Source organism: Chlorocebus sabaeus, chromosome 10 (assembly GCF_047675955.1).
Source record: "Chlorocebus sabaeus isolate Y175 chromosome 10, mChlSab1.0.hap1, whole genome shotgun sequence".
Classification (NCBI taxonomy): Eukaryota; Metazoa; Chordata; class Mammalia; order Primates; family Cercopithecidae; genus Chlorocebus; species Chlorocebus sabaeus.
The window spans coordinates 87,120,513-87,144,932 of NC_132913.1; the positions used below are offsets into that span (position 1 = coordinate 87,120,513).

The 24,420-nt window shown below is 35.7% G+C and overlaps 1 protein-coding gene across 4 annotated transcripts in view; it reads right to left on the reverse strand.

Annotated features, from left to right (window-relative positions):
* The window catches only part of TYW5 (tRNA-yW synthesizing protein 5), a 26,245-nt gene continuing 1,825 nt past the window's right edge, over positions 1 to 24,420 (reverse strand). Inside the window, exons 2-9 of one of the 4 annotated variants that reach the window (XM_038001793.2) lie at positions 19,015 to 19,150; positions 14,480 to 14,549; positions 11,660 to 11,726; positions 11,095 to 11,139; positions 9,936 to 10,073; positions 7,440 to 7,527; positions 6,960 to 7,076; positions 2,411 to 4,414 (exon numbers count right to left, since the gene is read on the reverse strand). In XM_038001793.2, coding sequence (XP_037857721.1) covers positions 4,158 to 4,414; positions 6,960 to 7,076; positions 7,440 to 7,527; positions 9,936 to 10,073; positions 11,095 to 11,139; positions 11,660 to 11,726; positions 14,480 to 14,549; positions 19,015 to 19,150 — 918 coding nt within the window. In that variant the 3' untranslated portion in view covers positions 2,411 to 4,157. Of the gene's footprint in view, positions 4,415 to 6,959; positions 7,077 to 7,439; positions 7,528 to 9,935; positions 10,074 to 11,094; positions 11,140 to 11,659; positions 13,870 to 14,479; positions 14,550 to 18,995; positions 19,151 to 24,420 lie in introns of those variants that run through there. The other 3 variants (XM_073019898.1, XM_073019897.1, XM_007965770.3) reach the window with 3 other exon arrangements.

Consider the following 24,420-nt stretch of genomic DNA (forward strand, 5'->3'; position numbering starts at 1 on the left):
TTGGTATAGAAACGTTTAATACATTAAAGCTTATGAGGTAAAATACAAAACAAAAGGTACTATTCATAAAAGAGCTATTTTGTTTTATTTCACTTGAAGGTCTTTAAGAGAAACAAACATAAGAGGAGATATAGACAGACCTCATCTGTAAACTCATGTGCTCTTTACAAAAGCAGAGACCCAGCAGCTTTTAAGCCAGTTAGTGGTAGAGACAGGCAGAGTCACCAAAAAAGGTCATTTTAGTATCCTGTTTAATGGAACTTAAAAAGACTACATCACACACCGGGGCCTGTCGTGGGGTGGGCAGAGGGGGTAGGGATAGCATTAGGAGATACACCTAATGTAAATGACAAGTTAAAGGGTACAGCACACCAACATGGCACATGTATACATATGTAACAAACCTGCACGTTGTGCACATGTACCCTAGAAGTTATAGTTAAAAAAAAAAAGAGAGAGGACTACAACTTAGGTATGTTTAAGACACCCAAAAACTTGTGGCTTGTATGCTTGAAACAAGACTAAGGTAACACCAGAGATGCATGGGTGACTGCCAATCTATGTTAGTTCCTCCTGACTACGTCTTATTTTTTAGCACTGGGGAAAGGAGTCACAGCAGCACAGTTCCAATTCCATCCAGGCCTGCCTTCCAGCTTCCTGCATTTTTTTTTTTTTTTTTGTCAACTCCTTTGATGTCTGTTGGCAACTTTTTATAGGTGATAGAAAAGCCGCCTTACTAAGGTTCTTTCCAAATGTTCACATAGCTGCTGTTCAAAAGGATGAAGGATACAAATTAAGTTTTGTTGACTTTGTTTCCTTTGACTTGGTATTTCATCAAAGTGAGTTAGAAATTAATTACAGAACAAATAGAATTCTAATGTATTCAAATACCAAGACAAATAATGTTATGGAAATGCTAATAATTATACTCTGCTAAGTTTTGTTTTGAGACAGAAGAACTTGAACTCCTGGTTTCAAGCGCGCCTCCTGCCTCAGCCTCCCAAGTTGCTGGGACTACAGGTGTGGACCACCACTCCCAGCTCTGCATATAGTCTTTTTTTTTTTTTGAGACAGGGTCTTACTCTGTTACCCACGCTGGAGTGCAGTAGCACAATTCCAGCTCACTGCAACCTGCACCTCCCAGGCTCAAGTGATCCTCCTATCTTAGCCTCCTGAGTAGCTGGGACTACAGGCGCACACCACCACACCCAGCTAATTTTTTGTATTTTTAGTAGAGACAAAGATTCGCCATGTTGCCCAGGCTGGTCTCGAACTCCTGAGTTCAGATGATGCGCCCACCTCAATGCATATAGTATTTTTACAACGTATTTTGAAAGGATAATGTAAACAAAAGTCCAAATAATACAAAACTGCAGATTCCAATCAGCCCACCTAGTTGAACCTCTTCTTAGAGGCATAACTATCACTGTTTTTTTTGTGCATCCTCAGAGATAATTATATGCATATGCAAATAAGGTATTCACACACCACGTACCCTGTTTTACACAAATGGCAGTACAGTTTCAAATATGTTTTTCATGTAACATATTTAATTCTTGTATTATTAGTAGAGATGGAGTTTCACCATTTTGGCCAGGATGGTCTTGATCTCCTGACCTCGTGATCTGCCCACCTTGGCCTCCCAAAGTGCTGGGATTACAGGCATGAGCCACCGCACCTGACCCATCATTACTTTTATTTTGAATCTTGTCTGTGTAGCAAGCAGTGCAGTGAGAAATTTTGTTGGCAGAGGAAAAAAATTCCATTTTGCATCAGGTCAAGCCCCCAGACTAGTCAAAGAAAAGCTGTGTAATCTATTCAGGAGTACTGGAGAGGTGCTGCACATTAGGGAGAAAGAATGGAGAATTACTGGTCACAACTAATCCCAGTTTCTATCACCCATAGCTGTGTGAGCCCAGACAATCATTAAGCAATCTGGGTTGGTTAGATGGCTTCTAAGATCTCTTTCAATAAAAAAGTTCTAAGATTCAGAATTCCTGAGAAGTTGGGCTAACATACACTGTATAATATTTTATACATTAAAAACAAACATCTCATTTGGTCTTAACCCAGTAGGAAAAAAAGATTATTTTGTATTTGAAATAAACAGACCCTAATATTAAAAATTATGACCAGGGAAATAATTTTAAAACATCCCAAAGGAAAGTTCTCTAACTTTCTAAATATAAATTAATACTGCAACAAGAGCTACCTCAAATCTCAGCAAAGAAAGAATATCATTAAATAGAAGAACTAGCACCAGTCATCAACTATGTGCCTGCCCTTGAACTATCTCTGCATTTTTGTAGTTCTGTTTTAAAGATGAGGAAAATAAGCTTCATAGATAAATGTTATTTTGTCTCAGGTCATCCGGTTTGCTTCTCCATTAAACAATCAATTAAGATGAATATTCAGTGCACAAACTGTAATCTGTTTTATTGATACTTCCAAGTTTTCTACATGACTCTGGATTTATACTTTGTATCAATTATCTTGCTGGTTAAGATAAAAACAAGATTTATTAAAAACCATAAATACTGTGTAAACTAAGGAGAGTTTTGTCTTTTTCCTTACTGAAGGACAAGGAATCATTAAAGAAGTTCTTTGCTTTGCTTAAAGTAATGAAGATCAAAATCTGGTAATTAAATTTGCCTAATATAATCACTCCTTTTCTGACAAGACTTTTTTCACTTTTATTCACCTGAGTAACTTGACCTGTTTCCAAAGACACCTGGGAAATTCAGAATGTTTTATATGCTTTTCCTTTCTTATTTACTATAATTTATAGGACATGAGTGGATGGATTCTCCTCAATAATGATTTTCTGTAATTAAAATGCACCAAATTGATGTACTAAGAGATTGCTTTAGATGAACACATTTATGTTCAGCGAAGATTATCTGGTCTTCAATGACACTGCAATATAATTATTAGGTACCAAAAAAAAAAAAAAAAGCAGAGATCCACACACAATGGCTCACTGTCTTCAATGACAACACTTTTAGGATCTCATTTATTCATTCTTTAAGTAATTTTTTCTTTTAAAAAAGGGATAAGTGGAGAAAAAAGTTGGGAAATCTTTAATTAGGCTAAGGTTTAGACATAAGTATAAATTAAAACATTTATTTTCTAACATTCGAAAACCAAAAAAAAGACAGACCTGACATACTGGGTGGCAAGAAAAGTCAAGATCAGATTAAACATTTGTTTTGGACTAATCACAAAACTAATAATCCAAGTCACTATCATCAAGTTCAGTTGATCTCAGCTCTGATTATGCATCAAAACACCCTATGAGGTCTACTAAGTTCTATACCAAATCCCAAACACGAGTCAGTCTACAAAGTTGGGACCTAGGTATCTGTACATTTTTTAAAGTTCCTCAAAAAATTCTGCTTCTAGGCAAATGTAATAAATATTGTTGGTTGCTCATGTTTTTCCTATCAGAACCAAGATTTTTTTAAAAAACTATCCTTTCTGCCCCCATATATCCCTCATGTGGCCTCCACTTCTACTCTCAGCTCCAGTGGACCTGACTGCCGTAAAGGTTATTCCAGACTCTTTGCCAGTGACTGGCTTAGGGATGGACAGGTCTAAGTTACTTTAGAGCAATGAGATCTAAGGATATGGAAAATGAATTCTGGGAAAGCTTTCTCATATTAGGACGGGGCCCCTGGAATCCAGCCTGACTCTTCTGCTGCATGTAAATGAAGATGCACAAGGCTCCAACTGCTACTGGCAATCATCCCATGACCACGAGGGTAGCCAGCCTTAGGATGATGCCAATGTTGTGGTTGAAAAGGGGGTGGGGTGTGGAGACGGGCTCCCAAGGTTCTTGATGACATTACTGAATCACTGGATCAGAAACACTGCAGCCCATTCTGTCAATAGATTTCATGTATTGTGATTCAATATATTTTCTTACTGTTTTTAAGTCATTTTAAGTTGGACTTTTAGTGGTCAGCATCTGAATGTTAAATAGTGGTCCAAGCACAGCATTCTTTAATTATAACAATCTGTATCAAGTAGAATGCACACAAATACCCCTTCATACTTACATAATCTGTAAATCTGATGTATCTTTCCTATTTTAACAAAATAATTTATATCGTTATACCTTACTAAAGTGTTGATGTACATTGCATTCACTTCATTATTTACTCAGAGTTCTTGCTGTAGGCTTTGTCTTCAATGTGTAGGACCATTCGTCGTGCATAGAAGTCCCTATATTCCTCTGGTAATTCGGCCAGTGTTTTCAAGGCTCTGTCCAAAATTTGTGCAGCTCTTGATGCTGCTGTAGGATCTTTGTTTCCATAGGTATCTGTCTTATCATAGCATTCAGATGGAAGGTGCTTCCAAAAGATATTCACTCCCACTCCAAACTCTTCAGAAATTACATTATGGAACCATAAAGCTGGAGAAAGTTTAAAAAACAAGTTAAAAATAAAACCTACAGTTAAAAAAAAACCCAAAATGTCAGTGAAATATCACGAATTGCATATAGCCAATGTAAGAAATAATTCTTGTAACCAGATCCCTTCGTTAGCACACTCCAGGCTTTTAACAGAATCATTTTAACTTTTATGAATTGCCAACAAATTTAAAGTGTCAATAGCACAACCCTTACTTTTAAAACCTTTAGAAATAGCAATTTTTCCTTTAAACTTGAAAGACATAATAAAGATATATTTGTTTTGCAGTTCTCTAATCTAGGGCTGTGTTTTACTTGTTTATACTTCCTGAGTCATGGAACCACATCAAAGTGTTTATTTTTTGGTACACAGAACATTTCAATTACTTGAGGAGTATCTTTGACCTTTTCTGATTCATTATAATACTTTTGTCCCTAAAGACTTCCTGTTCAAGCTGCAATTTGGTTTTCTAACTTGCTTACATTCGTATTCATTATAGCCTCCTCGTTTTGTATTTTGAATGCAATTATAATCGTCTTATATTTCTTTCAGCTCCTTTATAAATAGTATACAACACTATAGCAAATATTTTGGTGGTGGAAATAATGAGTAAACTTTATTATATACCTAATTAATTTTTTTCCTTTTACTGGGAAGTTTACTTCTTTATTTTCAATTGAATCTAAACATTTTCAGAATATAGGTGCTAGAGGAATACTAAAGCAATACCACAATATAACAAAGATGGAACACTAATCACGAAAAAACCCTTTTAATCCTGTGAAAGGGAGATTTAAATTTTAGAAACTTATTCTAAGAGTGTTTAAGGAAAAACAAAAGCTTAACATATTTTGATTTGGAAAACTAATTTTCAAACATGGTTTTAATCTTAACTACACTTTCTTTCAGTATCTTTTTTTTCCCTTATTCAATATAAGAGGAAGAAAATGCTAACCATTCAGTTGAATTTAAACCCAAAGATAGGAATTTTGCTTTTGTTTAAAAATATATGCAAATGTTCAATATTTCTATTTTTTTTTTCTTAGAACAATTGTATGAAGAATAAGGGAAAACTACATAGACCTTAATCATTTAAAAGATGGCAATGGATTTGAAGACTAATACATGGGTTGCTTTCAATGAAAATAAGAATAAAAAGTCAATCAAATTTTTATAAATGATTATATAAAAGCCATTATATCAGGCCATTTTGGGGAAGACAAAGATGAACAAAACATAGTTCTTTGTCTTCAAGGAATTTATCTAGTCCCAAATGAAATAACCAAATATCTATCTTTATTAATATTATTTTTATCAATGAAAAGAAGTATTAATGATTCTTAATATATTGATTTAAATATGGAACTATAATTATAAATATAATTTAACATATCCCTTTAATTTTAATTATGACTTTTATAATCTTCAAGAGTTCACTTTTAAGTACTAATTACAGATGTTAATTACCTTGTGTTGAACTTTATGGACTTTCAAACTAATGCCTATTAATTGAACAAAGAAATTAAGTGACACAAATCCAGACTGTATAGAAAAATAATGTACACAAATGATACTACAGGTGTTGAGATTATAACATTTTAATATTTAATGAAATCTTTCATCTGTTTTGGCCTTGAAAGATATCATTTTTTTTTGGTAAATATTGAAGTGACAAAGTTCTAAAATACAGAAATATTTTAAAAATAAAATAATTTACAAAACCAATCAGTATAATCTTTTCCCAGATATAAAGTGTCTTACTTGATGTCATTTAATAAAATAGAGTATAATAATAATATTTAAAAAAAAAAATTTTTTAAACCAACCAGTATAATCTTTTCCCAGATATAAGTGTCTTACCTGGAAAATAATAATAATTACAAAAAAAGCCATAAAAAAAGTGTCTTACTTGATGTCACTTAGTAAAATAGTTTAGAGTATAGTATTATTTTTATAAGTTGCCCTTGAAAGCAAGACTGTTAATTTAGTTTATTTAGACACAGGGTCTTGTTCTGTTGCTCAGGGTGGTGTACAGTGATTCCATGATGCCATGGCATCAACCTCCTCAACCTCAACCTCCTGGGCCCAAGAGATCCTTCTGCCTCAGCCTCCCGAGCAGCTGGGACTTACAGATGCACACCACCATGCCTGACTAAATTTATTTATTTATATTTGTAGAGACAGGGTCTCGCTATGTTGCCCATGCTGGTCTTGCACTTTTGGCCTCAAGCAATCCTCCCACCTTAGCCTCCCAAAGTTCAAGGTGGGAGGACTGCTTGAGGCTAAAAGTGCAAGACCTGTTAATTTATAGGCCAAAAGTGCAAGGACTGTTTTATAAGTTTGCCTAGGCCTGCTTTAAACACACACACACACACACACACACACACACACACACAGAGTTTTGTCTAAAAATCATCTCGTATAAGACCAGATACATATAACAAATATATGTTTGTACTAAAAAAAAAAAAAAAAAAATCACATGAAGGATGAGTGACAGAGTACACATTTTATAAATAGCACATTAGTGAGGTCTAGAAATCTTACCAGGAATGAATAATACATCACCAGCTTCAAGGGAACATTCATATCTTCTAGCCTTGGAAAAAAGTGGATATTTAGCCAAGTCTGGGTTATCTATATTCAGTACTTCTGATTTAGTACCTAAAAAATTCCAAAAAGGGATAATATAGATTCAGCAAAGTTAGCATTTTAAAAAAAGTAATCACAAATATAAATTTGAAAATTTATTCTTTTCTATCCAGTTACTTACTGTACCCACACTGTGAGAATTACTATGCTACTGACACCTAAGACAATTTTCAATGACTCACTCTTTAATTCTGATGACGATATCCATGTAATATAATTACGATAATGTCAAATTTGAACCTGTTATTACATATATACACAAATACAATTATGATTAAGTCCTAAAGTGTTCTTTTCCTATAAGAATCAAGAGATTTCTCAAAAAGAGTAACTGAATAGACTTCAGAAATATAAACTTAAAGAAAAATCCCATACCTTTTAAATATAAATACTGGGCATCTCGAGGACTGAAGAGTACAACACGCTTTTTTCCTGTCACTTGTATTAACAAATTATCCATTACCTGAAGACCAATAAAAGCTTATGGGTAATCATTATCTAAAATTCAAATAAATAGAACCAATGGCATTCTAAACTTTAACTGCAAACCCGATCCTTTAATGAGACTTGACTTACTTAACTCTTACAGTTACCTAACAATAAAAACATTTGTATTCTATAAACAACTGGGCCTTAAAGACATTTCTGGAGTACTGCCATAAAATGGGAAGACTTGGCAAATTAGAAAATGTGGAGTCAGAAAACTATTTGCCTTTGCCTCACCATTAACTGACAGCATAGTTAAGCCTATTTAAGGCTCCCCTTGGTGAATATTTACTATCTGTTAAGCAATGCTATAAGCCCAAAATTAGACAACAGAGTAAAAGCACTTAGAAAAATCAGATGCTAGGAAAATACAAGGTACTGCTGCAACCACTGCTACACTCTTTACATATGTTCATCCATAATTTCATTATAGGCATCTTGATTTTCAAATTATTTCTGTAGGAATATAATCTCACAGATTTTCTTTTTTTTCTTTTCTGCAAACAGTATGATTTATGACAGATTTTCTTAATCTATTTATTATTGGAGCAATCTTTTCCCATGAATGTAATGGTATACTTTCTTGGTATAGATTGTGAAAAAATGTTAAAGGCAGAGCCACATAATTCTCAGCTAAGGATTTAAGATAAACACTAAGCAAGATATGTTCATGATTTTTTACTTCTACCTAAGCATTCTTCCTTTAGTACTAACCCTTTACTTAGCGTTCCTCTGACTTAATTTTATAATAAAAGCTTTATATATTACATTCTACTATAATTTATGTAAAAGGATACTACTCAAAATTTAAAACATAATCATAGAGGCTGGGTGCGGTGGCTCACGCCTGTAAACCTAGTACTTTGGGAGGTCTAGGTGGGCGGATCACTTGAAGTCAGGAGTTCGAGACCAGCCTGGCCAACATCGCAAAACCCCATCTATACTAAAAATAAAAAAAATTAGCCGGGTGTGGTTGTGCATGCCTGTAATCCTAGCTATCCAGGTAGCTGAGATATGAGAATCGCTTGAACCTGCGAGGGACTGGTTGCAGTGAGCTGGGATCGTGCCACTGCACTCCAGCCTGGGTGAAAGAGCAAGACTCTGTCTCAAAAAACATCATCATCATCATCATCATCATCATCATCATCATAGAATATAGTTAAAATGTATTACCACATGATTTTCTCATGTTATTCATATAAAACTGCAAAATATGCTAAGAGTTTATGTCTATTTCATTTAATTACAGATTTACTGACTATGGTAAAATCCTCCCAAGAGGGTCTCAACTTAATTATAAAACACATGTATAAAACGTTATAGTGTGATTTATAACTTAAAATTTTTTTTTTTCCGGAAACTTGTTAGATATTCCTTTACCTTCCTTAAGTTTCTCTACTTCCCAACACCAAACCATATACCATACTAGTATTTTTAATGTTTTTAAAATGCTTATAGATGTGTATATAAACTTAAGCAAACAAAATAACACCACAAATAATCAAGATCAAAATTTTTTTTTTTTTTGAGACAGAATCTCACTCTGTCGCCCAGGCTGGAGTGCAATGGCGCCATCGGCTCACTGCAAGCTCCACCTCCTGGATTCACGCCATTCTCCTGCCTCAGACTCCGGAGTAAGTGGGACCACAGATGCCCGCCACCACGCCCAGCTAATTTTTAAAATTTTAGTAGAGACGGGGTTTCACCGTGTTAGCCAGGATGGTCTCGATCTGACCTCGTGATCTGCCCGCCTTGGTCTCCCAAAGTGATGGAATTACAGGCATGAGCCAGCACGCCCGGCTGATCAATATCAATATTGTACACATTTTTGCTGCCCTACAAATACAGCAGATATTTGATATTCTGAAGGCATATATATATATATATATATATATCCCCTAAGATCTTCAGACATCCCCAAATTCTTACAATTGGTAATGACTCAACAAGCTTCAGCCTTTTTCCTGAATAACATAACTCTGGATGACCCAGAGAGTTATGGATCTCTGGGTGGCCAGAGTCATGTGTATCATTTATACCTCCTCATACTACAAGCTTATCACTTTTTCCAATACAGTTTCCCCCCTTATCTGGTGGCCATTTTTCACATGGAAAAAAAAATCACTTCATAAAACTTGGTATATATATGATGATGAATCAAGAATAGGACCACAGGGAAATACAAATGTGAGGAACCAATTATTTTGCCATTAGCAAAATAATTCATTCCTCTATCACTGCTATGCACAGCACCTATTTTCAAAAGTCATGTTTCAGTGAATTACACAGATCTTTAGGGTAACCTATAGGAAGTTGAAACTGACTGTTAAATCTATAATGCAAAAGATCTATTGTAGCTTTAAATTTCTCATTTATGTAGCATACATCATAATGAGTCCATAGTTGTAATCCTGGTGAACTAATTCGAAAAACACTGGAAAAGAATTGTTCCTCTTTGAAGAATTCTGGAAACTTAATATCTCCTTTCAACAAAGGAAACTGCTTTCTGATATCTGCAACATCCTGCATTTACAGAAACATAAAAAGAAAACATCAGATTAGACCCTATGATATTAAGGCAGACTGGGGCAAGCAAACTTTGTTCACTGCTTTAAAATACTATGATGTGACCATGTGCCAATACAGGATCTCTCTCTCTCTCTCTCTTTCTCTCTCTCTCTCCCCCAAGTAGCTGAGATTATAGGCACCTCCCACCACGCCCAGCTAATTTTTGTATTTTTAGTGGAAACGGGATTTCCCATGTTGGCCAGGCTGGTTTCGAACTCCTGACCCTAGGTGATCCACTCGCCTCAGCCTCCCAAAGGGCTGGGATTACAGGCATGAGGCCGCCTTGCCTGGCCGATATATGATCTTTCAAATGAAAAAATACCAGGCTGTGTAACAAGATTGCAAATTTAATAGTATCACTACTGTTAAGCTCAATATGCTTCAATAATAGAAAGGTTCTTTCTACTTTAAGCAAGAATTACACAATTGTCATTCACTCTAATATTCAGGAGTCAACACCTTGAACTAACATTACTAGTCATCACCTACATAAAACCTGTGAATTCTACTGAGGGAGGGGACTAAAAGAGAGGGTAAACAACTAAATGGTGACATAAATGGAAAAAATAATCTTATTTTGATCATTTTAGGGACTACTCCTTAATATGGCAGCCATACTAATTTGAATACATGTTAAAACTTATACAATGAATTATTCAGGATTCTAATAATTATTTCAAATTAATATTTTATTAACTGAGTTGCTACATACAAAATATACAGTAGAAGAGATTTCTTATTATATAGAGATTAGATGACTATAAACACTAAGGTTTTACAGGCCTACCTGAATACTAAGTAATCAATTTTTAATCATCTTACTTCTTATTCAGGGGCACAAAACACTGGGAAAAGAATGGAAAAGGACAGAACAGGGAATATGTCAGGCAGTAAGTATAAAAATTACAGTGTTGCCAGTTAACATATATACGACCATTTAGATTTTAGGGAATTGTTTTACATTTAGAATTCTTACCTTTCTAGGGTCTTCTCCAAGTGACCGTAAGTAGTATTTCTCATCCTTAAACATCCCAAAGAAAAATAACATCAGCAATATTTTACCTTTTTAAATGTAAAAATACTAGGATACGTACAGCTATCATGTATTTATAATAATTAAAAGTAAAAAAATAATTATGTACTGAGAACTATGGAAAAAAATAAAACACCTTCACTTCAAAAATATCAGGAAGTAAAGAAGGAAACAAGTCTTAAAATCTGACCCAGTTAAGTAGTTTTCTAAAAAGTTCAATTATCGCTGGGCGCGAGGGGTCACAACTGTTATCCTAGCACTCTGGGAGGCCAGGGCAGGAAGACTGCTTAAGTCCAAGAGCTCAAGACCAGATTGGACATTGGAGTGAGACATCACCTACAAAAAAATACAAAAAATTAGCTGGGCATGGTGGTGCGTGCCTGTAGTCCCAGCTACTTGGGAGGCTGAGGCTGCAGTGAGCTATGATCGTGATACCACACTCCAGCTTGGCTGACAGAGCAAGACCTTGTTTCAAAAAAGAAAAAAAAAAAAACTTCAATTCTCTTACCCTTTCTACTAATGCTCTCTGGTGGCCATATGAAGAAATGTCTTTAATATGTTGCTCATGATAGTGACTGGATCCAAAAAACAATAAGGAGAATAAATTCCAAAGGCAACATATACATACCATCTCTAAAGCTACAATGATTTAGTCTTTACATTCCAAATTATTTAGACTCTTATTTTAATAGTGTCTTAATATTTAGTAAATATAATACAAATGTACAGTAACAGATACCTTATGCTTTTAATAATATATTTTTTTAAACTTGAGAACACTGCATTTTATCAAGCTAAGCCTATCCCTGCCTATCAATTCTCAAGCCAAATGCTTAAGATTCAGCTCTTGTATGAATTAGAAAAATATAATTTTATTGTAGTAAACTTAAACTGATCATTTAAAAAAATCATGATTTAAATTTTTTAAATTAATTGTTTTGAGACAGGGTCTCATTCTGTCACCCAGGCTGGAGTGTGGTGATGCGATCACACCCACTGCAGCCTCAACCTCCTGGGCTCAGGCAATCCTCCTGCCTCAGCCTCCCAAGTAGCTCGGACATTCAGCTAATTATTTTTACTATTTGTAGAGAAGGAGACTCGCTATGTTGTCCAGGTTGGTCTCGAACTCCTGGACTCAAGTGATCCTCCTTCTTTGGCCTCCCAGAGTGCTGGGATTATAAGCACGTGCCACTGTGCGTGGCCAAAAATTTTTATTTATCCTTCACCAAGTACTTAAATAGAGAACTGTTTGAATTATAAAACATTCACTGTTAGAGAAGTGAGATATACCAAGTCAAGCACTTGGACAATCCAAACTCAGAATTCTCCCTCTTTCACCCAACACTGAGCATTATAAACTTCAAAAGATCTTCATATTTATCTTAAGACATAAACTGATGATTGAGGTTTTAATTGAACTCTCAGTGTTTTTCTATTTTTAGCTAGCACTACATCACATAGATTCTATAAATTACTGGCTAATAGGTTTCAAAATATGTTCTTCAAAATTCAAAGGATTTTCTACTAGTTCTAACATTTCAAGATTTAAAAAATAAAATTAATGCAGCAGACACAGAAGTGCACTGCTCAGAAATTCCTTCAGGAAAGAACTCACTGCTTAACTGCAAGGAGTGTGATTAGCTTAGAGCTACCAGCTGTTAACTTCTTCAGGTCCACTTCAGGATTGGAACCTAGGTCATGCTCTTCTTGGGGTAGTCCCAACCAGTGACTTAAGCTGTTAAAAGACCTAGACACTGCCACCCAATGCAGGACTTTTCTCACAGGCAGTCTGCTCAGGAGTTCCAATGAGCCGTCAGAGACTGTCAGATCTGTATCTACAGCTCATGGCTTCCCCTATCCAATCCTGCTTCCTCCCATCCTTTCACAGGTATTTCTCCTATTTAACCAGCCTTTTGCACTCCTAATTCCATCTTAGCATCTGCTTCCTAGAGGACCAAACTGACAGTTCATGTTGATCTTGTTTACATACTTTCCATGATTTTTAGACTTTAATCTTTTACCATGTGTCTATTTCTTTTACTTCACATTTCATGGCTATTTAAATCTATACCACTGATTACCCTTAGACAGGAAAGTACCAAAGGGCAACTGAATATACATGTTCAAAGCATGACTATAAAGTTATAAAACAGTTCTCAGGTGTAGCTAATGGAATCAATTTAAAAAGACATTTTGGTTATACTACAGAACCACAGACCTACAGAGTTTGTGGGGATTGCGGCGGTAATCTAGTGTAACTATTACCTGACAAGAGGACTGTAAAAATGCAACACCTTTTGGAACCAAACTGCCCAGCCCAGTTGGCTCAAATGCAGAAAACAGGTTTATTCAAAGCTTAAAAAGCAATTTGTTTTTAAAATGTGCTTTTGAATAACACAGTGAATTTTTTTTTTTTTTTTTTTTTTTTTTTTTTTTTTTTTTGTGAGACAATTAACACTCTTGTTGCCCAGGCTGGAGTGCAATGGCGCGATCTAGCTCACCACAACCTCTGCCACCCAGGTTCAAGCGATTCGCCTGCCTCAGTCTCCCAAGTAGCTGGGATTACAGGCATGTGCCATCACGCCCAGCTAATTTTGTATTTTTAGTAGACACGGAGTTTCTCCACGTTTGTCAGGCTGGTCTCGAACTCCCGATCTCAGGTGATCCATCCGCCTTGGTTTCCCAAAGTGCTAGGATTACAGGCATGAGCCACTGTGCCTGGCCAACACAGGAAATTTTTAAAAACATATTTATATACAAGGCCTTGATGCCTTATCTCAAGGTATTTAAATTGAATTATTTAAAGCTAGACTATAATTAAGTAGAATTCTTCCGCATTTAATCCTGAACAAATATTATAGCAAATATACACAAAAGAAATCACATTGATAATAAGAATACAGAAACAGTCTAATAGTCAATAGATACGAAAATGAAGTTTTCCATTAGCATTTGAAGTTGACATATCAGACCAAAGCATTTTAAAAGGATGTAACATTAATAGCTAACATTTAATGAGTAATTTCTACACATCAGGCACTGCTAAGTATTTTACTGATTTTATTTAGTTAATCCTCACAAACACTTTATAAAGTGTACTATTATTACTCCCATTTCACAGATGAGTATACTGAAGTACAGAAAAATAATTTGGCCAAAGTTTGAGACTAATAAATAGCAGAGCTACCGTCTATGATGCATCAACCAAATCTTACGAATGTCTATCAGAGAAGGCTATAGCTCTTGTATATCTACTATTCCTTCATAAGGAAATCCATTTAGTATATAGATATTAATGCCTTATTTTAAAAATGTTAAAAGCAATTACCTCTGAAACAAAGAATTCTTTATGCTTCTCTTCAGCTGCCCTCTGTACCAATTGGTCAAAAGGTAAAGTTCTGAAATAAACACAAAATAATTCTTGGACTTAATAATAACAGATCAACTAGTAAGAATCTAATGACTATACATAAAGGCTTGTTGAAGTTGGATATAATTTCCTGTTTTATAATATCTGTAATTTTTATTATAACCTATTACATGAAATTCTAACTTTTCAAAACTTATTTAGCAGTATGTTTACTTGACCTAAGTTGTCTGAAATTTTGGAATTAAAGATTTCAAAATCTATGGTACAGATGGATCCTTCCATAGGTCAATATTCTATTCCAAGTTATGACAGAAAAATGTTTCTATGGTATCTGATGACCTTTGTAAATATACAGACTTTCAGGTTCTGATTGCTACCTGTTTTTAAGTGTCATGGCAAAACAAATCTTGTGAAAAGTGGGGCAAACTACTAGTGTTACTTTGGAAGAGACAGTACACAAATGGTCCCATGAAGATAACCACCCCCCATATTCCTGCCTTTTGGCATATCACAGAACACAGAAGCCAGTAACACTGCTCTCATCCTGCTGCACCACCCCCTATCATTTAAGGCTTCTGAGGAATAGTTCAAGGAGAATTCCAGTGAAGTGACCAATTTTTATTCTTCAAAATTTCTGCCCAAATGCCTGTCTCCTTCCATCCTGATGAACAGGGCTGAACACTGTGGAACCAAAATTTGTTTCCTTTACATCACATTCTTGAGCCAGAAGGATATTCTTACTCTAGATTGCATCTATCCCTTTACTTTCTAGAATCAAAAGTATTGCCCTGTAAATGAAGATGATATGGTATAGGTAACAAGACAATGAGTCCTCAAAAGCCTCTCCTCTGCTACCCCCACTACACTCCTGCCTCCAAACTTGTGATTAAAAGCTGTAATCTTTTCAGTCTTACTACTAAATATCTTCCCACTTGAACTCTGTACTGAGAAAGTTGAAAGAAAAGGTTGAATACCTTCTCCTTCTCTATGAGAAGATGACCTTGAGCCAGCTTACTTTCTCCTTGCACTGTTTTCCCAGAAACATACTGGGTAAACACAAACACGGTGTGAACCCATGAATTACGTTGCATACAAAAAAATTAAAGATAAATGTGGAATGTCAGTTGTGATATCAGGTAACACTGTTTATTGTAAAAATAATCCGATAGATGAATTATGTTTGCACTAGGTGGCCTATAAATGGACTACAAATACTTGTTCAGAAGCAGATGATTTGGCTTTCCTGTGTGTAGTGCAACTCTCCTGAGTATGATCCTTGGAGGAAAGCAGAAGCTAAGTTCATGGGGTGTTTCAAGCTACTGGTTTCTATGGACCATATGTTTTACCTAAGCTCAGGTGTTTCTATACTACCTCCATTGTCTCGTTCCCTTACAACTAAGCTGTAACTTGATGAGTCAAAAAATAGTCCTTAGATTTGTATAAAGACTCCACTGATACTATCCTGCTAGAATGCCATTTCCTGCCTTATATCCTCCTGCAGAAAGGTAAGGGAATCTGAAGCCAGGTTATGGATTGGTGGGTGCTCTGTATGTCAATCTGAACTTGAGGCCACTGCTGGTAATTATGTAGAGTGAGCACTGCAGGAGAGAAAAGAGGGATCTGCCATCTACTTAGACCAATGCAGAGTACTATTTCTTTGACTATAAATAGTGTCTGACTAATATCAACAAATTTACTTGGCATTCTCCTACTCAATGTTTCCCATCTCTGACCTCACCATATACCCTTCATTCCTTCTTGCTTTCATTCTTCAAAGCATCTTTGGGCCAGTGGGGAAGTTTATCTGGACCATAGCTACTACTATAATTGCTGCATTTACCCAGGCTTAGCTTTCTTACTAGGGAGAAGAAAAACGTGTTTCAACACTTTTAGAAAAAGAGAGCAGAATAGTGACCCTGAAAGAGCAGACAGAGTAGCTCAGCCCAGAGAAGAAGAACTGGGATGCCACCAGCAACCTTCTCTCCTAGGTAATGGTACCTGTCATAGCTTCTACTAAGCCCAGATGTGGGAGAAATTAGGTATGTAAATTGGGAAGTTCTTTAGCTTTTTAAAAATCTATCCTATCCATGCTTCAAAAAGAAGGGCATTGGTTATTAAAGTGCCATTTGTCTGGACTGGCAGCACCAGTAAGGAAGGTAATGTCAAAGAAGGCTTAATCATGGGCTCCATGGAGTCAGGGAAATTAGAGTAAACACCTTGGGTTCCGTCACTTCAAGCTATGTGATCCTGGAGAAGTTACTTAATATTTTTAACCTCTCTTTCCTCATCTGTGAAATTATTATTAAAAATATCTGCCTCACAGATTGTTCTGCAGTTGAAATGAGTAATATAACCTAGATGGCTTGGCACAGTACCTGGAATATAATAAGTGCTCAGCAAAGGACAGATGGTGGGGTTAACAACAATGACAACATACCCTTCTGCAGCATGCAAGTAATCATCAACATTTTAAAGAAGAAGAAAAAAGCCCTTCACTGTCTTGTTCCCCGTTTGGAAAAGGCTGCTTTATAAAATCAAGATCAGAACTGATGAGAGTACAATAAACAAGAGCAAGATGGTGACAGGAATTACAGGATGTGACAGGAAGATGTGGCAAATCTTACATGATGAGACTTTTTAAAAAAAAATCTATGATCAGAAGAATGCCAACAATATCCTTTCACCACACAAGGTTCTTTTGTCCGTACTCTCCTGACTCTGAACAATGAGCGCTACCAAGAAGAAAGAAGTAAAAGTTCATACTTGTTAATGTATCACTCTTCCAAAGTTTGATAAAGCATAAAAGCAACCTCAATTTCAAGTGATAATAATAATATATATGTGTGTGCAGGGTTTCTTACTTTCTAGTCTCTCTTTGGCCTGGTTGCATTCCTTCTTTCCTACTGCCTGGTAAATGCTAAAAATGACTAAACCTATTTTTTTTGTTGCACTAAAAAAATAATCTTGCAACTTTTTAGTAGCTCTAGTGAAAGGCTTGGCGGAAGCTGCAATAGGAACTATTACATAATGTATGTGCTTCAAAAACAAGTTTTGAAAAGTTTAAAAAGACATGACAAAACATCAAGGCAATTCAAGATGAAGTTTCAGTACTCATTTGTTATGGCATTGGACTCCCTGGAAAATAAACATCATTAACTGCCGGCTGAAAAACACTCATCGTTTTGGCATTTTTAATTTGATAAAAAATGAAAAGTTCCTACACTTGGAAAAACTTAAGGCAATTAAATTCAATTCATGGACTATTAATAACTAAAACCATTATGGTGACTATTCAAAGGATTAAAAACTGAGCAATGCTTTGGCAGCTGCTATATGAACTTGGAAAACTAATGAGAAAGGAATGGCTGTGGACATTAGAAGCTCTGTTTAACTCATCTCTAAATTGAAGTCTTGTGAACTACATGGTTTTTCAATAGACTGAATTTGCTGGGAACTTCACATGCTCAGAGTTTGAAAGCTGTTTGTTTTTAATTTAACAATTTAAATGAAACTCATGGGAATAAATAGCAAATGAAATCTGCAAGATGACAGCATTTAAAACTTTCATCTTTAGACAATCAGCAGCTTTTGACTATTTCTTATTTACTTTTAAGAAATTCCACAGCATAAAATGACAATCATGGGAGAAATTAAAGGTACTTAAGACTATTTTATCAAAAGGGAAAATTAAGTATGATTTTTAAAAGTTATCTAAGATGATGAAATATTATACCAAACATAGCTTGTCCTGATTTTCTGGAGACGACAGAAAAAGAAAACACGAGACTTTTAGAATTTCCTATTCTAGATAACAGTTACTAATGTGATGGGATCAATAATTAATCAAGCATTGGATGAGTATGGCACATCCAACTTCATATGAAATCTAACCCTAGTTACAGAAATGTTCTCTTCCTTCAATGACTCCAGAAGGTATTGGGTATATACCCTATTTAAAAAATTGTTGGCCAGGCATGGTGGCTCATGCCTGTAATCCCAGCACTTTGGGAGGCTGAGGCAGGTGGATGCCTTGAGGCCAAGAGTTTGAGACCAGCCCAGCCAACGTGGTGAAACCCTGTCTCTACTAAAAATACAAAAGTTAGCTGGGCATAGTGGCACGTGCCTGTAATCCCAGCTACTCGGGAGGCTGAGGTAGGAGTATCACTTGAACCCGGGAGGCAGAAGTTGCAGTGAGCTGAAATCACGCACCTGCACTCCAGCCTGGGTGGCCCAGTAAAACTCTGTCTCAAAAAAAATAAAAAATAAAATAAAAAATTGTCATTGTATAATTATGTAAACTCAGAATTCTTGTCTTTTAAAAACCACTCTTTAAAAATCAGTAAGCTATTCCATGATTACATCAAACCAGCCAAAAGATGAAATGCCATATGGTCTTTGTATAATAATGCAAAAATATTTTAAAAGTTTTAAAAAAGTTATTTGTATCCCCAGAGTAAACCTCAGAAGAAAATACCTATATACAAAGTTCTTACTAATGAAGTCCATCTGTGCAACTGCAGCAACATGAATCTTTACTTCTTTCTTCCCTCCAACTTGGCTTAGGTAATCCACTGTCCATTTGCTTGTACATGGCCCCAAATCAATCCCTTCCAACACAAGAGGTTTTCTCTGTAAGTGGGGAAAGAAGTACAACAAAAAAATTCATGAAAACCAACGACACATCAAGAGCTGTATTTGGCAACAGGTAGACAAAAAACAAGTAAGATCTGACTCTTGCTCCCAAGATGCTCGACCTCAAAGCTTTTGACAGTTCATGCTGTCACTAAAACAAGAAGAGGGGCCATGTGAAATATCTAGAACAAAATTTTAAGATTAGAAAAACAAAACAAAACTGCAAGACCATCAATATATAATGACTAAAATTTGTACTTTATAGTCAAATATTTTTGTAACTTTTAATTTTGGTGTCATTTCAAACTTATAAAAAAGTTTTAAGAACACTACAAAGAAGTTCCGTAAACGCTTTACCCCAATTCACCAACTGTTAACATTTTGCACATTTGCTTTATGATTTGTTCTTACTGTCAAGAAAAGGACATATTATCATTAACTGAAATTAAATTAAGCATAATTTAATTTTTCTGGAACCATTTCAAGGTTAAATTGCTGACACCATAGTCCTTATCTCTAAAAACTTAAGTATATTTTCTGAGAACAGAGACATTCTCTTATATAACCACAGAATAATTACCAAAATTATATTTAACATTGACGTAGGCTGGGCGCAGTAGCTCACGCCTATAATCCCAACACTTTGGGAGACCGAGGGTGGATCGCTTGAGGTCAGGAGTTTGAGACCAGCTTGGGCAACATGGTGAAATCCCATCTCTACTAAAAATAAAAATTAAAAAAAAAAAAAAAAATTGAAGTGTGGTGCATGTCTGTAATCCCAGCTACTCGGGAGGCTGATGTGGAAGAATTGCTTGAACCTAGGAGACGGAGGTTGCGGTGAGCTGAGATCGTGCCATTGCACTCCAGCCTGGGCAACAGAGTGAAACTCCGTCACACACAAAAAAACAAAAAACAAAACACTGACATAATACTATTATCTAATCTACAGTCCATATTCAAATTTTGCTAATTGTCCCAATGATTTCCTTTAGCGTTTTTTCCTAACCCAGAATTCAATCTGAGATGTCACATTGCATTCAGTTGCTATGTCTCTTTTAATCTGAAATGTTTAATCGTCAGCCTCTTTATCTTCTATGACCTTGACATTTTGGAAGAGTATAGGCCAGCTATTTTTAGAAAACCTTTCAATTTGGGTTTATCTGAAGTTTCTTCATAATTAGACTCAAGTTACACATTTTGGAAAAGGAATGTGCCACAAAAGGAATGGTGTAACCTTCTCAGCATGCCACATCAGGTAGCACATGATGTTTTGCTACGATGAGTACAAAAAACAGTGATTTTTCTAAACTCCATCATTTCTTCTACATTTATTAGTTGGCATCCTAATATCGAAATGAGCTCTAACTTCTCCACTGAATTATTTTATTCACTGGGTAATAATCTAGTGGTATAATTTTGACCCCCAAATTATCCCAGATTTGGCCAGTAAGCCCCTTCAAGATGCTTCTTGTAACTTTTTAACCGGGGCATTTCCTTACATTATGGCAAAACAACACGACCCAACATCTTTGATACTTTCTCTGCCCAGCCTTGTGATCAGTCATTTCTTAAAGTAGCTCTGGTTTCTTCTGAGTGGACAGAGCTAGGATATATGTGAGGGTCTATGTATATCCCACAAATATATCTACACGTACACCCTATATATGCATACACCTATTCTGTTCAGCTCTCTCTCCATATATGTCCATATATATAATACATGCACACACACATATACCTAACAGGTGTACGTATGAGCCATAAACATTTCAAGGTTCATTATAATCTACTGAATTTGTAACTCCGATTTTCAGCCATGGGAAACCTAGTTCCCATTATCCTCAATGTTTAATGACTTGCAAAATCCCAGAATTCACAGGAAGTAAAGAATTCACAGAATTTGCTTTTGCCACTGTTAGGTCACACCACTGTAAAAAACATGTCTACAACCGGTCCTCAAGTAAAGTTATAACACAGACGAGGAAAAAAAGAAAATCAATTCCTAGCCAGGGCCCCTGTCTGAGTAGAGTTTTTGCATTGTCCTCACATCTCTGTGGGTCTTCCCTGGGTACTCTGGTTTCCTCCCACAACCCAAAGATGTGCACATTAGGTTCACTGGCATGTCTAAATAGTCCCAGCATGAATGAGTGCACGTGTGTGTGTGTGTGCCCTGAGATGGGATGGTATCTTGTCCAGGGTTGGTTCCTACCTTGTGCCCTGAGCTGCCAGGATAAACTCTGGCCACCTGTGACCCTGAACCGGAATAAGCAGGTTGGAAAATGAAGGAAGAAGTGAATACAAAGTATGTAAAACAAAAATTTGTAATGCATATGCTAATCATTCAAGTGCACAATAAACAAGTCAGTATGAAAGCACTCAGTGAACCTGCCACACTTGTTTTGAACTGTTCAGTGGTAAGAGGTGCTCCTTACAATTTTCCATTTGTAAACATTTATTCCTTGATTTAACCCACCACTACTATGACCATGGTCACATAACAATTCACCAAAAATTGAGTAATTATTTATTTTCATTAATCCTTCTTAAATGTTTATGTAGCTCACATTTACTTCAATGTTTAAGATTAGAAATGTTTTGGGTCTTTATTTACAAGTTTGGTGATGTTTTTGTGACCAGAAATATGCCACTGGAACTTATATCTTGTTTCTATCAATTAGCCTGTGGTAAAACTGGTTTCATTATAGGTCATTTCCCTTAAAGCTGCAGCTTCCAAGAACCTACTGAGAACGTTAAATGAGGACTTACTGTACTAACTAGAATTCAGTTTGTTTTCAGTTCTTTCTGTCTTAGATTGAGGACATATAATTAAAGTATTGTGTTTAAAAAAAGTGACTTGGGTAACTTCTCCCTCTCCCACTTAAATAGGTTCATGTGTTACTTTTTATATTCTATATTAGGGTGTTTTAAAAAATAACTTTTCCAACCTTGTTGATTTTATTATTATGACTTTAGAATGTAAAACATTAACGTGATTACCCAAATCAAAACTATACAAAAGTCACCCCATCCACATTCTTCTATCTCATACTCGTACATCCCCTATGCATAACCATCTCGTTAATTTTTGGCTTATCATTCCTTTATTTCTTTTTTGCAAAGTGATTAAAAACACATATTTCATTATCTCTTCCCTTTTTTACATAGATAGTAGCTTACTATATATTTTCTTTTGTTATGTGCTTTTTAAAAACTTCATAAATATATCCTAGAAATCACCACTATCAGTTCAGATATCGCCTTTATTCTTTTTTACATCTTAGTATATCTCAGTGTAAATGGGCCATAATTTATTCAATTATTCTTGCCTGCATAGGCATTTAGGTTATTTCCAATAATTTGCAAGTACAGTAACACTATGTAAATATTTACACATTTTTGGAGCTATATCTCCAGAATAAATTCCTAAATGAGGAATTACTGGGTCATAAAGTAAACATAGTTAGACATGCCAAAAGAGTTGCACCATTTGATATAAAATTTGAGTGTGCCAGTTTCTTCACGGCCTCACCAAGAGTATTACCAGAGCTTTTCAAATTTTTGCCAATATGATACGAGAGAAGTTGTATCTCAGTGTAGCTTTTTCTCTTAAGAGTAAACTTAAACATCCTAGTTTAAAGGCCATTTTAATGTTGTTTTTTCCCCCTCTATCATTTGCTCATTTTTCTACCAGATTTTCAGCCTTTTACCCCCTTTTAAAAGTTCTTTCCATACAAGGGCTTTTACTGTCCTTTATATGAGATAAGTGTTGCAAATATTTTCTCCCACTTTGTATTTGTCTTTCAAATTTGCTTATAGTGTTTCTGGCAAACGTTTCATGCAGTCAAATTTTAATCTAATATTATACCTGAATTTTGAGTCATAGCTAGAAATGCCTTCCATACACCTAGATTATAGAGGAATTTACCCTTATTTTCTTCTAGCACTTGTGTAGCTTCATTTTTTTTGTATTGCCAAGTGTACTCACAACTTGTGTAGTTTCATTTCTTTACATTTTTCTGATCCACTTGGAGTTTATTCTTGTGTACAGTGTGAGATATAAACTGAATTTTATCATTTTCTAAGTGAAACTCCTCTGTATAACACCATAATGGTGGATTCGTTTCATTATAAATTTGCCCAAACCCATAAAATGTACAATAACAATAGTATGCCTTAATATAAACTACGAATTTTGGGTGAAAATGATGTGCCAGGCCAGGTGCGGTGGCTCTCGCCTGTAATCCCAGCACTTTGGGAGGCTGAGATGGGCGGATCACCTGAGGTCAGGAGTTCGAGACCAGCCTGGCCAACATGGCAAAACCCCGTCTCTACTAAAAAATACAAAAATTAGCCGGCCGTGGTGGCGGGTGCCTGTAGTCCTGGCTACTCAGGAGGCTGAGGCAGGAGAATCGCTTGAACCCTGAAGGTGGAGGTTTACAGTGAGCTGAGATTGTGCCACTGTACTCCAGTCTGGGCGATAAGAGCAAAACTCCATTTCAAAAAAAAAAAAGAAGAAAGAAAAAGAAAATGATGTGCCAATGTAGGTTTATCAATTGCAACAAATACACCACTCTAATGAGGGGATGTATCATGGAGGAGGCTATCCATGTGTCAGCACAGGAAGGATATGAGAAATCTCTGTACCTTTGGTCTATTGTGCTGTGAACTTAAAAAGGCTCTAAAAACCAGTCTATTTTTTAAAAAGTCATTTTTTGCCCTATTGATTTTTGAAATGTCATGTTTATTATACACTAAATTTCCATAGGAATAGATATTTCTGCACTTTCTATTCTAGTCCCTTGGTCTATCTATTCATGTACCTGTACAATGTACAGTGTTAATTATGGAGTTATTAGAAAATATTTAATAAAAACTCATAGGACTATGCTCCCTCATACTTTTTAGTGTTTCCAGATAGAAAGGTCTTTTTTTCCAATTTTGTTATGAATTTCCAGTTTTACTGCCCTATGGCCAAAGAAAGTTGTTTGTAATTTTCAACTCTTTAAAATGTAATGATGCTTTGTGATATGCCTTGTCTGAAGAGATTAAATTACAAAATACCTTTTACTATGCATCTTACAAAGCACTTCCACATACATTAATCTTCACAACACTGCCCTTAAGGCAACTAATGTCTAGCACATTCTGAGATGGGGGGGTCTAGGGACAGGAAGAGAAAGAACATCCCATCTAGTACAAGTCTCCCAACTAATAAAGGCTTGAATCCCCTCCCGTAGGTTGCTATCAAAAGAAAAACTTCATTCCTC